The sequence below is a fragment of the Ovis aries genome, chromosome 21, assembly GCF_016772045.2.
Source record: "Ovis aries strain OAR_USU_Benz2616 breed Rambouillet chromosome 21, ARS-UI_Ramb_v3.0, whole genome shotgun sequence".
Lineage (NCBI taxonomy): Eukaryota > Metazoa > Chordata > Mammalia > Artiodactyla > Bovidae > Ovis > Ovis aries.
In genome coordinates, this window is record NC_056074.1 from 42,591,758 (window position 1) to 42,607,499 (window position 15,742).

Genomic DNA, 15,742 nt, shown 5'->3' on the forward strand with positions numbered 1-15,742 from the left:
TGAGGGCCCCCTGGCCAGGCTAAGTGGACTGGCAGGCACCCCAGGACAGAGGCTGCTCTTCACACCTCCGGGCTTCAGAGAAAGAGTGAGAAGGGACCCCAAACTCCCCAGGGGACCTCCCCAGGACATGGGGAGAAAGCTGTCGTGAGAATTGTAGCAAAAGCCTCAAAGAGAATATCCAGAACAGACCGCCATGCCGTTTGAAAAGATAGAAAAATGGCAGCAACAAAAAAGGGTCACTCCCTAGACCCTTTGAGATTTGAGAGGCTTACTCACGTCGTGTCCAGGGTCCGATTGATCTTAGCGATTATTCCCAAAGAGGGGTCAATCTTGGCGTACATGGTCGACATCACGCCCACAACCACGATGAGCCAACTGGAGGGACTCGCTGGGTACACGCCGGTGATGATGCCATTCTAGAAACAGACAGGAGCGCCGTGAGCAGTGCCCCAGGAATACTGGAGTTGGTGGCGGTTCCCTTTGCCAGGGGATCATCCCGACCCAGGGATCACACCCGGGTCTCCTGCATCGGCAGGCAGAGTCTTTACCACTGAGCTACCAGGGAAGCTCCTGAGTCAGAAACTTCTCTAAAACCGTCTCCCTGGAGAGTGACCCCAGGACATTCGAATCACCCTAAGTTAGAAGCCTTAAGTTAACATACGGATTCCTTAGCTCCCCTGAGACTGACTCAGGGACACTGGCCACCTTGCCCACCATGATGTCCTCTCCACAACCTGCTGCGTCCGGGATGCCCCAAGACCCTCACTCTCAGATCACCCCTCTCGCTGCTCCTGAATCAGACACTGCTTAACCGGAGGTATTAATAGCTATAGGAGACCTCACTCCATGGCCAGAATCTCCCGTAAGATGCTTCAGCCAAAGCCCCGCAGCAGCCCCTTAAAAAAAAAATGTAGCAGGAAAAAGGGTTAGGAAGAAATAGGACCTCCAAGCCGGCAAAATGTTGATAGTTGTGAAAATGAGTGATGTGACTTTATTATAGCTGTGTGCCTTTATTATTTTACTTTTGTGTATGTTTCAAGACTTATAATTTAAAAAAAAATTCATACTGAAGTCATGTTAATAAGAGATTGATTTGACCAAGATAACGGATTAAAAAAATTCTCAAAGCTTTACTGAATTCTCTTAGGAGAGACTACCATGTTATTCTCATTATTGAGAGGTATGGAAGATTTTAAACAAAGTGGTTGCGGGTGAGGGGCAGGGGCAGGGAGGGGGGTGCCTTCTGGTGTTCTCCGAAGTTCTCTGAAATGTTCTTATAAAATAAACAGACACATTAAATGATAACAGGGGAAAGAAGGTTCTAGATAAACAGCCTCCACTCATCACACTTCCCACCCTGCAGCAGCTCTGCCAGCCTTGGCCCCACCCCCTACCCCTGTCTCTAGGTCCCCTAGAAAACCACGGGGTCAGGAAGGTACAAGGAGGCTCCCAAGGTCAGGAGCACAGAGGGCACTTCTCTCTGCAGGTGGCGCCCTCCTCCACTCTGAGTGGGTCACAGCAGCTGGGGTCTCAGGCAAAAGACTATGTACCTGATGCGAAGAGCTGACTCATTAGAAAAGACCTTGGTGCTGGGAAAGATTGAAGGCAGGAGGAGAAGGGGACGACAGATGATGAGATGGTTGGATGGCATCACCGACTCAATGGACATGAGTTTGAGCAAGCCCTGGGAGTTGGTGATGGACAGGGAGGCCTGGCATGCTGCAGTCCATGGGGTCGCAGAGTCGGACGTGACCGGGCGACTGGACTGGACTGAGCTGAAGCTGGGCCCCAGGACCCTCCAATAGAGCCAGGGGACAGCTGTCCCACCAGGCCAGGCCTGGCCATTGCTCTCACCCACTCCAGCTCCAGGCCTTTCTCAACAGCCCTCCTCTGAGCTGCCCTCGGAAAGGAAAACTGGACAACAAACCCAGTTTTGCTCAGGAATGTGGAGCGGACACTTTTGATACACTTTCAACTTGCTTGAATTTTTTTAAACATGCATTTGTCCTTCTGTGACTTTCATTTTTTAGGAGAAGGAGGATCTATTATTACTGGCAGTGAGAAAAGAGAACCCTGGGGACTTTTCCCAGCACTTATCTCCCCGAACAGCAAAACTGAGGAAGTTTCCAGCGAAGAGTATGTGCATATTCACGACTGCTGTGATTTTTAAAATAAAATGAATTAAAAATAAGACACATCGGAGTTCCCCGGCCATCCAGTGGTTAAGACTTCACCTTCCAATACAGTAGGAGCGAGTTTCATCCCTGGTCGGGGAATTAAGATCCCCCAGGGGCCGCCAGCCCCAAACCCAAAGACATAAAGCAGAAGCCATGTTGTAACAAAGTATTTCAATGAAGACTTTAAAAAAATGTCACTCTGCGGCCTCTCCGGGAGAACTATCTGAAAAGGAGTGGATGTTTGTATGTGTATAACTGACTCACTTTGCTACGCGCCTGAAAGGAACGCAACGCTATAAATCAACTATACTCCAGTGAAATTTAAAAAAACAAGACACATGGCTAAAAACAGCGAATAAATGTCCACTCTTGCCGGTAAACAGAACTGAGAACTTTGCATCTGCGCAGCCACTCAGCTGTGTCGCGTCCCCACGGACTGGAGCCTGCCAGGCTCCCCTCTACCTATGGGATCTTCCAGATGGGAACACTGGAGTGGGTAGCCAATTCCCTTCTCCAGGCGATCTTCCAGACACAGGAAATGAACCTGCATCTCCTCCACTGGCAGGCAGACTCTCTGCCCCTGAGCCACCTCGGAAGCCCGCATCCGCATTCACGTGCATCTTTTTCAGTGGTGGACTATTTCATCAGTGAGATGCCTGCTACAGAAACTCTCTGTGGTTTCACACGGATGGAAAACAATCCTCTTCCTGTGAAGTGTAGAGAGGCCCAGACTCAGAGCTAGAGACATTTATTCTCCTTCTACCCCAAAGGTCACTTAACTTCCCTGAACCCCGATTTCCTCATCTGCCCAGAGGGTCCCAATTCACCCTGTCTGCCTTACAGAATTTCTCCAGGAATTCAGTGAGCCAATACATATGAAATTGTCTCCCAGGCCTTAAGGACCAGGAAACATACACAAGCTGCCAATTATCACGGACACACTGAGACTTCAATAGAACCTGGAGTTCTCAAATAGGAAAGCGAATACTGGACAGATTGAAGCAAGTGTCTGGAAACCTTGAATCTGATGAACTTCTTCTTCCAGGAATGAAGTCCAGACAGATAGATCTGCCTGAGGGCCTCATGGCTCATTCGGAGGTCGATGCCATCCGGGGTGACTGTGAACTGGAAGGCGACGGCTTGGTGGGCTTCCGCCATGTCAGCGAGCTCCTGGAATGACAAGGGTGAACAGAACATGGTGAGTGCTGACCAGACTTTAGAAAATCCCTTGTTGTGGTTGCTGTTTGCTTAGTCACTAAGTCGTGTCTGACTCTTTGCGACCCCAAGGACTGTGGCCTGCCTGCCCCCTCTGTCCACAGGATTTCCCAGGCAAGAATACTGGAGTGGGTGGCCATTTCCTTCTATAGGGCATGTTCCCGACTGAGGGATTGAACTGGTACCTCTTGCATTGGCAGGCGGGTTCTTTACCGATGAGCCACTGGGGAAGCTCCTATGTAGACGTGTGATCAATTCTGAATTTGACCATTTCCTCCCATTTGATAAATTGAATGTTACTCATTAACACACCTGGTTGTGATTGCCCATCACCTCTCCCTCCCTGCTCCAGCGGGATACAGACAACCCATTGCTGCCTCTGTTTGGAGGCGCTGGGTGGTCAGCAGAGTCCAGGAGCTGGAACCCTTCACCCCTAGGCCCCTGGCCATCCCACCAACCCTGCCTCCAGGCAACAGGCAGCCGGACCCTCACCTGACTGGAATCCTGAATCCCAGGGCGGTCTAGCAACTTGCCGTGCCAGGGCAAATCCCATCCCTACCCACCAGGCAGCCTGGAGGCTGGCACAGAAAGTCCTCAGACACATCCATAACAGCTCTGATCTTTTATCTCAGGTGGGAACCAGGGTCAACACCACACACCTTGGCTACGCGGTAGCCACTCCACAAACCACTTCAGGTTCTAGAAGACTCCAGGAAAACCCAGTGCACAGAACCCTGGGGCAGGGAGCGGGCCTTCCTCCCGGAGACTTAGGAAATCAGACAGCTGCCACACTCATCCCCTGAAGGTTTGGCCCTCCCGGCTGGTTTCCAGCCTCTGCGGGGAGTGCATTTCATTTTCTTGCTGTAAATATTTGTCCTTTCACCTTCTTCCTTGACCAGCTCCTGACTCACCTCTTCCCTCTTGGCTTCCCAGACATTAGCCCTCCCCCGATCTGCTGAAAGTGCCCGATGGCACCACCTCCTCCTAAACCCTGTGCCAACAAGCACACCTGCACACAAAGGGGCTAAAAGTATATCAGTTCAGTCGCTCAGTTGTGTCCAATTCTCTGTGACCCCATCGACTGCAGCACGCCAGGCTTCCCTGTCCATCACCAACTCCTGGAGCTTCCTCAAACTCATGTTCATCGAGTCAGTGATGCCAAAGTTCGTAGTAAACCAGAATAAAACCCCAGAACTGTGAGTGTGCGTATCCCTAGTGCAGGCTATTTTCCCTTTTCTCACCATGCAAGCCTCTTGGGCGCAGACATCAAACCCATCAAAATCAAGGGTAATGTGGTTTCAAAGACTTGTTGTTCAGTTGCTAAGTTGTGTCCGACTGTTTGCAATCCCATGGACTGCAGCACCCCAGACTTCCCTCTCCTTCAGTATCTCCCTGGAGTTTGCTCAAATTCATGTCCATTGAGTCAGTGACGCTATCTACCAACTCATCCTCTGCCCCTCCCTTCTCCTTCTGTCTTCAATCTTTCCCAGCATCAGGGTCTTTTCCAACTGAGTTGGCTCTTTGCATCAGGTGGCCAAAGGATTGGAGTTTCAACTTCAGCAACAGTCCTTCCATGAATATTCGGGACTGATTTCCTTTAGGATGGACTGGTTTGATCTCCTCGTAGTCCAAAGGACTCTCAAGAGTCTTCTCCAACACCACAGTTCAAAACCATCAATTCTTTGGTGCTCAGCCTTCTTTGTGGTCCAACCCTCACATTGGTACATGACGGGAAAAGCCACAGCTTTGACTAAATAGACCTTTGTTGGCAAAGTGATGTCTCTGCTTTTTAATACACTGTTTACATTTATCATACTTCCTAGGAGCAAGCATCTTTTAATTTCACGGCTGCAGTCACTGTCGGCAGTGATTTTGGAGCTCAGGAAAATGAAATCTGTCACTGTTTCCATTTTCTTGCCATCTATTTGCCGTGAAGTGATGGGACTGGAGGCCATGATCTTAGTTTTTTGAATGTTGAGTTTTAAGCCAGGGTTTTTACTCTTCTCTTTCACCTTTATCTAGAGGCTCTTTAGTTTCTCTTCACTTTCTGTTATTAGGGTGGTGTCATCTGCATATCTGAGGTTATTGACATTACTCCCGAAATCTTGATTCTAGCTTGTGCTTCATCCAGCCTGGCATTTATAATGAGTTATTCTGCACAGAAGTTAAATAAGCAGGGTGATAATATACAGCCTTGTCATACTCCTTTCCCAGTTCTGAACCAGTTTCTTGTTCTGTGTCTGGTTCTAACCGATGTTTCTTGGCCTACATACAAGTTTCTCAGGAGGCAGGTAAGGTGGTCTGGGATTTCCATCTCTTTAAGAATTTTCCACAGTTTGTTGTGATCCACACAGTCAAAGGCTTTAGTGTAGTCCATGAAGCAGATGTTTTTTTCTGGAATTCCCTTGCTTTTTCTTCAGGAAATCAGAACAAGTGATCCCGGCTGTCACTCACTTGTCCATTCAACAAATGTGTGTTGACTATCTCCTGCGTGCCAGCCAGCCGTGGAGAGGATGGAGATGCTGGCAGGAAGGGTCACCCCACAGCTCAGAGAGGGGGGCCGGAAGAAGCGGGAGTGACAGAGAGGACCTCCCAAATGACACGGAAGCCCAGAGGAAGGATTGGACAGAGGGCAAGATTTTCAGGATCGAAGGCAGACCTGTGCAAGGGCCGAGGTGCAGGCTGGCTGGGGTCAGGGCAGGGCTGAATTCAGAGAGGAAGGCCCAGAGGCAGCCGGGTTTCACGATTAGGGTGATAGAGAAGTATCAAGGGCCATGATTCGGGGGTGTCTATTCCAAAGAAAACACAGGTATGTATGCCAAGTTGCTCAGTTATGTCTGACTTTGCAATCCCATGGCCTGTAGCCTGCCAGGTTCCTCTGTCCAAGAGATTCTCCAGGCAAGAATACCAGAGTGGGTTGCTGGGCCCTCCTCCAGGGGATCTTCCCCACCCAGGGATCAAACCCAGGGTCTGTGAACATCTACCCGCATTGGCAAGCAGGGGGTCTTCACTACTAGTGTCACCTGGGAAGCCCAAAGAAGCCCACTCTGGCTGCTATATGGAGAGCAGGTGGACTGGGCGGGGCAGTGAAACCAGTAAGAAGCTGGGGCAGGTTTCCAAGGAGAGCATGGCCCACAGTGGGAATGGCGAGAGGATCCCCTGCAGACAGGTCTCAGAGACACCCTGGGGCCGGAGCCTGGCCTGTGTGGGCTCCACCAGCCTCCCTAACACAGGAGAGCCACAGAGCAGGGTGGGCGAGGTGGGGACTGGGAGTGGAGCATTCACCTAGGGGGCAGTGGACGAGGAGCACCCAGGAGGGGACGTCAGGGTCGAGGGCGAGGCTGGGATGGGCAGCGAGAGCTCTGCTTGGACAATCTTGAAAGAAAAGAGCAAGTCAGTAAAACTGCATCCGCGCATGAAACCTTAGCCTGGTGCCACCTGCCTGGCCTTCAAGGATACTTACACGTGGGAATTTCCTGGCAGTCCAGTGGTTAGGACTCTGGGCTTTCACTGCCGAGGGTTCAGTCCCTGGTTGGGGAACTAAGATCCCACAAGCCACATGTCACAGCCGGAAAAAACAAAACATGACCCTTTGCACACTGTTTGCCTGGCATGGAGCAAACGCCCACAGCCCAGCCAATTTTGGAGACATAAATCCCATTTTTGAAAGCACCAAGATCTCTAAGCAAAAGCTTGCTAACAAGCCAGTTTAAACCGTTCAAGAGGGCACCCCACCCAACAACTCAAATCTGTTTCTCAAAAAGCTACCCAAGTGGGCTCGAAGATTCTTCCAGAGCCTGAAGGTTAACTCAGCCCCTCTCCCCATCAAAACCTTGGGGTGAACACGAGTCTTAAAAGAGATAAGAATTCTATATGGCACGCATCACAGCAAATACAACTGTGGCTGGCTACCCTTTCAATAACTTATCAGATCTTTCAAGGGCTTTACACAGAACAGGAAGGGATTATTAAAGGCAGTAGATTAAATATAGTGTCAAGTGTTTGTAGCCAATTCTCCCCAAAGGCGCATGCCCGGTATTTGCTCATGGCTCTAACCCCCTCTAGACAGGGGCAGACTGAGCGTATTTGCAGCCTCCTTTTCTGAAGTCAGTGGCCTTAGTAGAAGTCTCTGGAAACAGATAACTAATAAGGACCTACTGGGGGCTTCCCTGGTGGTCCAGTAGCTAAGACTCCACACTTCCAATGCCAGCGGCCCAGGTTCTGAGTACCCCAACTAAGAGTTTGCACGACTGCAATTAAGACCCAGCGCAGCCAAATAAATAGATGAATAAACATACTTTTCTAAAAAAAGACCCACTGTATAGTACAGTACTGTATAGGTCTTTCCCTGGTGGCTCAGAGGTTAAAGCGTCTGCCTCCAATGCGGGAGACCCAGGTTCGATCCCTGGGTTGGGAAGATCCCCTGGCGAAGGAAATGGTAACCCACTCCAGTACTCTTGCCTGGAGAATCCCATGGACGGAGAAGCCTGGTAGGCTACAGTCCACGGGGTTGCAAAGAGTCGGACACGACTGAGCGACTTCACTTCTTCACTGTATAGGGAACTCCATTCAATACTCTGTTATAATGGCCTATATGGGAAAAGAATCTAAAAAAAGTGGACATGTATATGTGTATAACTTACTCTGCTGTACCTCTGAAACTAACATTGTAAATCAACTATACTCCAATAAAAATTATTTTAAAAAAACAACAAAAAACACACCTCCCTGAATTTAACTAGAGATTTGCTTGGTTCAGACTAAAAACTGTGTGTCTTAGGTGCCAAGCAGGAATTAGTGAATCAGATGACAAGGACTTGAGACGTTCCCTTGGCAAATCTAATGAGGGAAAAATCCATCCTGCATCCTGGCACTCACAGCCTCAGAGTCGGAGACGTTTAGAATTGTAATGGTGCCCCCTGCAGCCATGAGGGCAATGCAAAGCAGAGATGCAGCAAAGGACCACTTCACACCCACCAGGATGGCAGTCATTAAGATGCGGAGAAATCAGAAGCCTCGTGCATGGCTCGGGGCGGGGAATGTCATTCTGGCAGCTCCTCGAATGGCCAAAAGTAGTCGCCACGTGACCCAGCAATTCTGCTCTCAGGCACATGCCCAAGAAAACTGAAAACGTATCTCCACAGCCAAAGCTGCACACAGATGTTCACAGTAGCATTACTCATAATAACCAAAAAGTGGAAGCCACTCAAGCGTCCTTCCGCTGATGATGGGTAAACAAAGCGCGCTCTATCCATACAACAGGATGCTATCCACAGGCAATACCGAGGGACGAAGCACCGACACACCACATCCTGCGCGGTCACCCTCGAAAACTTCATGCCGAGTGAAAGCAGCCAGACACAGAAGGCCGCACGTGGCTGCCGTTCAGTCGCCCAGCTGTGTCCGACTCTTTGCAACCCCGTGGACTGCGGCATGCCAGACCACACGTTGAATGATTCTTGGCATGTTGAATATCCAGAACAGGCAAAATCTACAGAGCCAGAAAGCAGCGGCGGCCTAGGCAGGGGAAAGTGGGGGGTAAAGGAGGGGAGGGCGTCTTTTGGGGGTGATGAAATGTTCCCAAACTGACTGGGGTCACAGCTGAACACATTTGTGAACGTACTAAAAATCACTGATGAGTACACGTTAGATGGGTGGATGGGGTGGGATGGGAACTATCTCCCATAAAGACTTGGGAATTCCCGGGTAGTCTAGCGGTTAGGAGGGGCTTCCTGGTGGCTCAGTGGTGAAGAATCTGGCTGCCAAAGCAGGAAACGCGGGTTCGATCCCTCGGTCAGGAGGATCCCCTGGAGAAGGAAATGGCAACTGGGTCCAATATTCTTGCCTGGAGAACCTCATGGACAGAGAGGAGCCTGGCAGGGCTCCAGTTCACAGGGTCGCAAAGAGTTGGACACGACTTAGTGACCAGATAAGAACACCACACGAGAGCGGTGGGGACCTCGCCAACAGATCGCTGAGCTGTCCCTCGGGATGTTTACCTGGAGTCGCCCAGGTGAGCAGCCCCTCCCCACACTGGTGACTGCACTTGCCTTGGGAGCAAACTGCCTCCAGGTGAGGCTGGGCGGGGGTGGGGAGGCGAGACCTGCTCCAGGGCAAGGAGGCAGGCCAAAATCGACTCTTGGACACTCAGGAATTATGAGGAGCCCCAGTGAACAGGAAAAGAAGGGGACAAAGAGGATGAGATGGTTGGACGGCATCCCGACTCTATGGACATGAGTCTGAGCAAGCTCCGGGAGTTGGTGACGGACAGGGAAGCGTGGCGTGCTGCAGTCCATGGTGCTGCAAAGAGTCAGAGGTGACTGAGCGACTGGACTGAACTGAACCAGCAACTTTACTATATTAATACAGCAGGATGTTTTCTATCTTGAATCAGGAGAGACTGCCAACACACTAGAGCAAGGAATCACCCCTACACACGCTCTTCCTGGAAGGAAAGCTGATCAGAGACTGCCGTACCCCCAGCCCTCCCTTCCTGGTCCGCCTCCCTGGATCCCTGAGGCACCCCCGACCCGGCTGGCACGGCCCTGCTGTCTGGAACCCCAACACGCCGCGAGAGGAAGGGCCCTGGGGCCAGCTGGCAGGCCAGGCCTGTGTCTGGATCAGGGCCACTTAGCTGCACAGCTTCTTCTCTGGATCCCTTCAACCTTCCAGTGTGAAGTCAAAAGGCACTCCAGGGCCCCAAGGTCAGGAGAGCAGGCGCACACAGCGTGCAGCCTACGCCATGTGCCAGCCCAACCTCCAGCTTCCTCTCCCTCCTGGGTGAGGTCACCAGGCATGCAGACCGGTTCATCCCCTGGGGGTCCTCTTGCAGCCCCCTTGCACCGGGAGTCAGCCACCCACAGGGCCCTGCCTGGGGCCTGGGCTTGTATCGGTGTGGACAATTTGCTTGAAGCCCCACTGATGCCAGAACAAGTCAACTGGAAACCCATCTTGCATCCTTCCCACACCTCCCTGCCATCACTCCTTCAAACACCTCCATCGCCTGTCATGCCTGGGCATGAATGGGTTGGAGGTGGTCCTCACTACATCCCCCACCTGCTGATGTGGGGGTGGTACAACGCCCCTCTCCCCCCCAGGATCACTCCCACCCCCACCCCTGGGTGGAGCGAGGTGGCTTCCCTGGGGAGAAGGTATACTAGGCATGACTGCTGGGACCCACCCACAGAACGTGCACCTGTGCCCCGGGGTCTCGGGAGGCTGGAGGAGAGGAGAAGACATGTGAACGGGCTCCCTTTCTGTCATTCCCTTGTTCCTGCAAACCATCACTGGGCAGAGACTGGAGGCCTTCTGACAAGAACCCTGAGCTGGAGGGGGCAGCGGGAGCACCTCCTAGGAGCACAGGCTGGCTGCTCCTCCCAAGGTCTGGCTGGGTGATGGGAGAAGCCCCTTGGGGACTATTCTTGATGCGAGGTCACCTTTTGCCATGGGTGCCCAGCCAGCTCAGGGGTAAGCCGGAAGTGGCTGCTGATGGCAGCAAGCCCTCAGCTGCAGGGAGACATCCAGTGATTGATCCGACACACTGAAAACAAAGCCCGCTCTGTGTGCGCGCGTCTGCAGCGGGACCGTCCATGAACGTGTGCCAAGTCACTCACTCGTGTCCGACACTTTTGCTACCCTATGGGCTGTAGCCTGCCAGGCTCCTCTGTCCATGGCATTCTCCAGGCAAGAATACTGGAGTGGGTTGCCATGCCCTCCTCCAGGGGATCTTCCTGACCCAGGGATAGAACCCAGGTCTCCTGCATTGCACGTGGATTCTTTACCACTAGGGCCTCCTGGGAAGCCCCTGCAGTGGGGCTACATACCCGCTTATTCTCCCTGGCAGGACAGAATTCGCTTCCCAGGTGCATCATGTGAGAGCGCCCACCTGGAGCCTCACCTGACGGTGATCGTCCCCACTTAGGACACACCTGGGTGCTGCTGCCAGCCCCGCCCATCTTGGCTGAACATGGGAATCCTGGGATGGTGCCACCTTAGAAACCAGGAGGGCCACTAGAAGAGAGAGACTGTCACGAAGGTCTGTTCCAGGGCACTTAAGCACCTTAGGCTAATCTGCTCCAGGAAAACACCAAGATCCAGAGTAAGAAGCCCCGATTGAACATAACGACCTATTTACTGCCATTAAAAAAGTTCACAGTTCTGGTCTTAAATTCCCTCCCAAGCTCAGGCCCCTGTCACCCTCCTCTTTGGCCAGGCCCACCCACAGGTCCTGCTCTGTAGCCAGGGAACTCTCGATTCACAGCTGGGCTGCCTTTGGCTGTTTTTTTTTTTTTTTTTTTTTAATTTCTCTTTCCCTGCTTCACACCTGGCTCACAGCTCCCTCTCCCAGGTGCCTGCCTTGGAATCCACATTCTGGAAGCACAGGAAATTCTATCCGTTATATCCAGCAGTTTTAGCTGTACTTGCTGCGAAAATGACTTTCACTTGTCAATTATTCATTTAATCTCTTGTTATAAGCTGTAAAGCTCCCCAGGACACAAATCCTTGTTGAACTCTCTGAACAAACCACAAGTCCACAGACAGTTCTCCAATCTGGGGGCAAATGCTGCATGTCTCATTCAATTTTAGTAAAATTACCTTCATTTTAACAGTGCTGCCCAAAGCCAGCCCCAAGATTCTTAGCCAACGAATTGGTCTGTACTTTGTTTTTCAAACGCGTTCACTTTGCCTCTTTCTCCACAGCCACTCCTTCAAACAAAAGCCTTTCACCTCGGAAACCAGTGGCCTGCAAATCCTAACACTGGTCTTGTAATCAAGAAGTCATTCATAAGACTTTCTGTTTCCCTCAAGGGTATCTGGCTTCCTTCAGAGCAGTTCCCCGTTCTGCCCATAGCTGCCCCGCCCCGCAACCACCACTGTGGTTCTGCAACAGGCAACAGGAAAGGAGGTGAAAGGTCATCCAATGCAAAGTTCAGGTCAAGACTTCAAAAAGGCCTGGGGGAAAACTGAGGTGTGAAATCACCTCTATGCTGCCGCTAAGTCGCTTCAGTCGTGTCCGACTCTGTGCGACCACACAGACGGCAGGCCCCCAGGCTCCCCCGTCCCTGGGATTCTCCAGGCAAGAACACTGGAGTGGGTTGCCATTTCCTTCTCCAGTGCATAAAAGTGAAAAGCAAACAATAAAAACGTGCCAAGTGACAGCAGACTTCCAAGAAAACTTTATAGCAATGGAAATACTCAATAAATTACATGTTGTCAGAAGTTTTTCAATACGGTCTTGAAATTAACAGATGCTGAAGCCCCAGTCCTTTGGCCACCTGATGCAAAGAGCTGACTCATTGGAAAAGACCCAGATGCTGCAAAAGATTGAGGGCAGGAGGAGAATGGGGTGACAGAGGATGAGATGGTTAGACGGCATCACCGATTCAATGGACACGAATTTGAGCAAGCTCCAGGAGATAGGGAAAGTCAGGGAAGACGGGTGTGCTGCAGGCCATGGGGTTGCAAAAAGCTGGACAGGACCTAGCAACTGAACAGCAAAGAAGTCTTTCAATAATAGTCTTGAAATCAACAGAGGAGAGAGGTAGCTCACCAGGTAGAGAGAGAGATAAATAGGGCATTTAGACTAATTTTTTGCTATTGACAATGAAGATACAAAACATCCTTTCTACTAAAGTGTTTGGCAGATGCCAGACAATGCGATGCATATTTTATCTGCATTAACCCATTTAACGCCCACCAGAATCCTAGGCTTTACTGATGCCATCTCATTTACTAAGACCAAGGCTTGGAGGTCAAGAAACTTGCCCAAGGTCACAGCTAGCAAACAGCAAAGCTGGGAATCAGGCCCAGGTCCAACTCCAAGTTAAGTGGTAAGCACTCTGTACAAAGTTCACTTAAGATTCCTAAAGTTACGACACAGAAAAATTAGGTCACTCTATCGTAAGCAAAATGAGGTGGCTGCAACCAGCAGTCAGAGGACAGTAACTGCAAATGCGGCGGGTGCCAACTCTCAGATTCTTCCCATGCTCCAGTCTCCCGCTAGAATTGCACAATTCACCAGCCCAAAGAGGCAGGCCCTGCCTTCTGTTAAAACCCATCTCACCTAGCAGCAACCAACTGAGCTGGAAATCCTCTGAGAAGAGGTCAGCCCCAGGAAGCGAGAACTGACCCAGGCAGGGTCTCCAGGCGCACAGCCAGCATTCCACACCGGGGGAGGCTGGAGGACATCCCACCCCCTTTTTAAAACAAATAAAAATAAAATGTATTCATCTCTGGCTTCCCTGGTGGCTCAGTAGTAAAGAATTCGCCTGCCAGTGCAGGAGATGTGGCTTCGATCCCTGGGTTGGGAAGATACCCTGGAACAGGAAATGGCAACCCACTCCAACAATCCTGCCTGGGAAACCTCATGGACAGACAAGTCTGATGTGCTACAGTCCGTGGGGTTGCAAAGCATCAGACATGACTTTGCGACTAAACATTTATGGCTGGCTTGGGCCTTAGTTTTGACATGTGGGCTCTAAGTTCCCCAGTGAGGAGTCAAACCTGTGTCTCCCGCACTGGAAGGCAGATTCGTAACCACTGGACCACCAGGGAAATCCCTGGAAACACTCTAGAGAGAAGCTCCTGCAGGTGGAGAATGTGTAGCATCATCTTTAGCTGAAAGCAGAGCAATAATTTTATCATCAACAACATATTCTTCTACTGTCTGGTAACCAGTGCCTGGGAGCGTTCTGCTTGGCTACACAAAGCTGGTTCTGCCCTCCAGGACTGGCTCCAACTTGGGGAAACCGCGTTCCTGCTGTGCTTGATGGCCAAGGCGGTCTCCAGGCTGACCTCAGCACTGCTACCCAGAGCACTTCAAGGAAAGCACCAGGAAGGTTCAGGAAGGTTTCTCCAGCCTAGGGGGTTCACGACTCTTCTTCTGTTCCTGCTTACTCTCTAGTATTTAATATTCAGCCACTTGGCTGATGGTAAGAGTGAGAGTTTCGGTGCGGGCAAAAATTAGCAGTAATGGAAAGACAAATGAAAGGGCATCTCTCCACTTGAGTGTAGGTATCCAATCCCTGTGCACTCACGAGCCACGTCCTTATTCCCTTGCACACATGATTCTCTGTAATTGTGCTCTTGTGTTTTTTCAGTAAGTATGTACACAAACAAATTACTCTTTCCCTAATCTGATGGAGGTAAGAATGGGACTCAGCGGGGATTCGCAGATGGCTCAGAGGTAAAGAATCCACCTGCCAGTGCAGGAGACAAGGGTTCGAGCCCTGGTCCAGGAAGATCCCACAAGCCGTGGAGCAATTAAGCCCGTGCTCTGCAACAAGGGATGCCACCGCAACAAGAAGCCTGCACGCCATCAGCTAGAGAGTCGGCACTGCTAACCACAATCAGAGGAAAGCCCAGCCAGCGACGAAGACACAGCACAGCCATAAATGAATAAATAAAATTATTTAACAAAAGAATGTGGGACTGAGAACGCAGAGCCCCCCTGTAAACTCTGCGGAGGGCTCTGTGCACAGGAAAGGGACAGGCATTTTCACTCATGAAGGGCTACATCTTGAATTCATGACTGAGCACCGAATGACCGCATTATTTAATAACCGCTTTATTTAAACTGGCCGCATGGTTCATTTCTCACAGTGAAGTGTATCATCATAAACCATTCACATTTACAGGGTAAAGATGCTGAGTCAAGGCAGGTTACAGGGAAATTCGGCATCCTTATCCTCTTTTCTATGACTTTTGAGAAACAACAGATTCTGCCTACAGAGCTGCTATAGAAATAAAGCAAATTCAAATGTAAGCGTTATACTGTGCCGTATCCACAAGTTATGATTACCCAGATAAATCTTCGCCAGAAAAAGAATTGAGGAAAGGTCATCGAGGGCCATATCTTCATAAGGAAAATACAGAATGTCTTGGGGACTCCCTGGTGGCCCAAGGGTTAAGACTCTGTGCTTCCACGGCAGGGGGCACAGGTTGGATCCCTGGCCTGAGAACAGTTGGGTGGCACTAGTGGTAAAGAACCCGCCTGTGAATGCGGGAGACGAGAGACTCGGGTTCGATCCCCGGGTCAGGAAGATCCCCTGGAGTAGAAAATCGTAACCCACTCCAGTATTCTTGCTTGGAGAATCCCCACGGACAGAGGAGCCCGGCGGGCTACAGTCCATAGGGTCGCACAGAGTCAGGCACGACTGAAGCGACTTAGCATGCGTGCGGGCACTGGAATAATATACCGGAAGTCCTTCACTGGAAGGACTGATGCTGAAACTGAAACTCCAGTCCTTTGGCTGCCTGATTCAACAAGCCGACTCACTGGAAAAGACCCTGATGCTGGGAAAGATTGAGAGCAGGAAGAGAAAGGGACGACAGAGGATGAGATGGTTGGA

General features: G+C 50.9%; 1 protein-coding gene and 1 non-coding gene across 6 annotated transcripts in view; one reads left to right on the top strand and one right to left on the bottom strand.

Annotated features, from left to right (window-relative positions):
* The window catches only part of CPT1A (carnitine palmitoyltransferase 1A), a 59,526-nt gene that overhangs the window by 37,969 nt on the left and 5,815 nt on the right, over nucleotides 1-15,742 (bottom strand). For 4 of the 5 annotated variants that reach the window (XR_009597800.1, XM_042237622.2, NM_001009414.1 and 1 more), the window contains exons 2-3: nucleotides 3,195-3,347; nucleotides 277-416 (exon numbers count right to left, since the gene is read on the bottom strand). Coding sequence is in view for 4 of the 5 variants with exons in the window: in XM_042237622.2 (XP_042093556.1) it covers nucleotides 277-416; nucleotides 3,195-3,335 (281 nt within the window). In the remaining variant the exon portion in view is untranslated. Of the gene's footprint in view, nucleotides 1-276; nucleotides 417-3,194; nucleotides 3,348-6,677; nucleotides 6,768-15,742 lie in introns of all 5 variants that reach the window. The other variant, XM_015102893.3, reaches the window with a different exon arrangement.
* TRNAW-CCA (transfer RNA tryptophan (anticodon CCA)) lies at nucleotides 7,738-7,809 on the top strand. Its single transcript has one exon. It is a non-coding gene; the product is annotated as a tRNA-Trp (tRNA).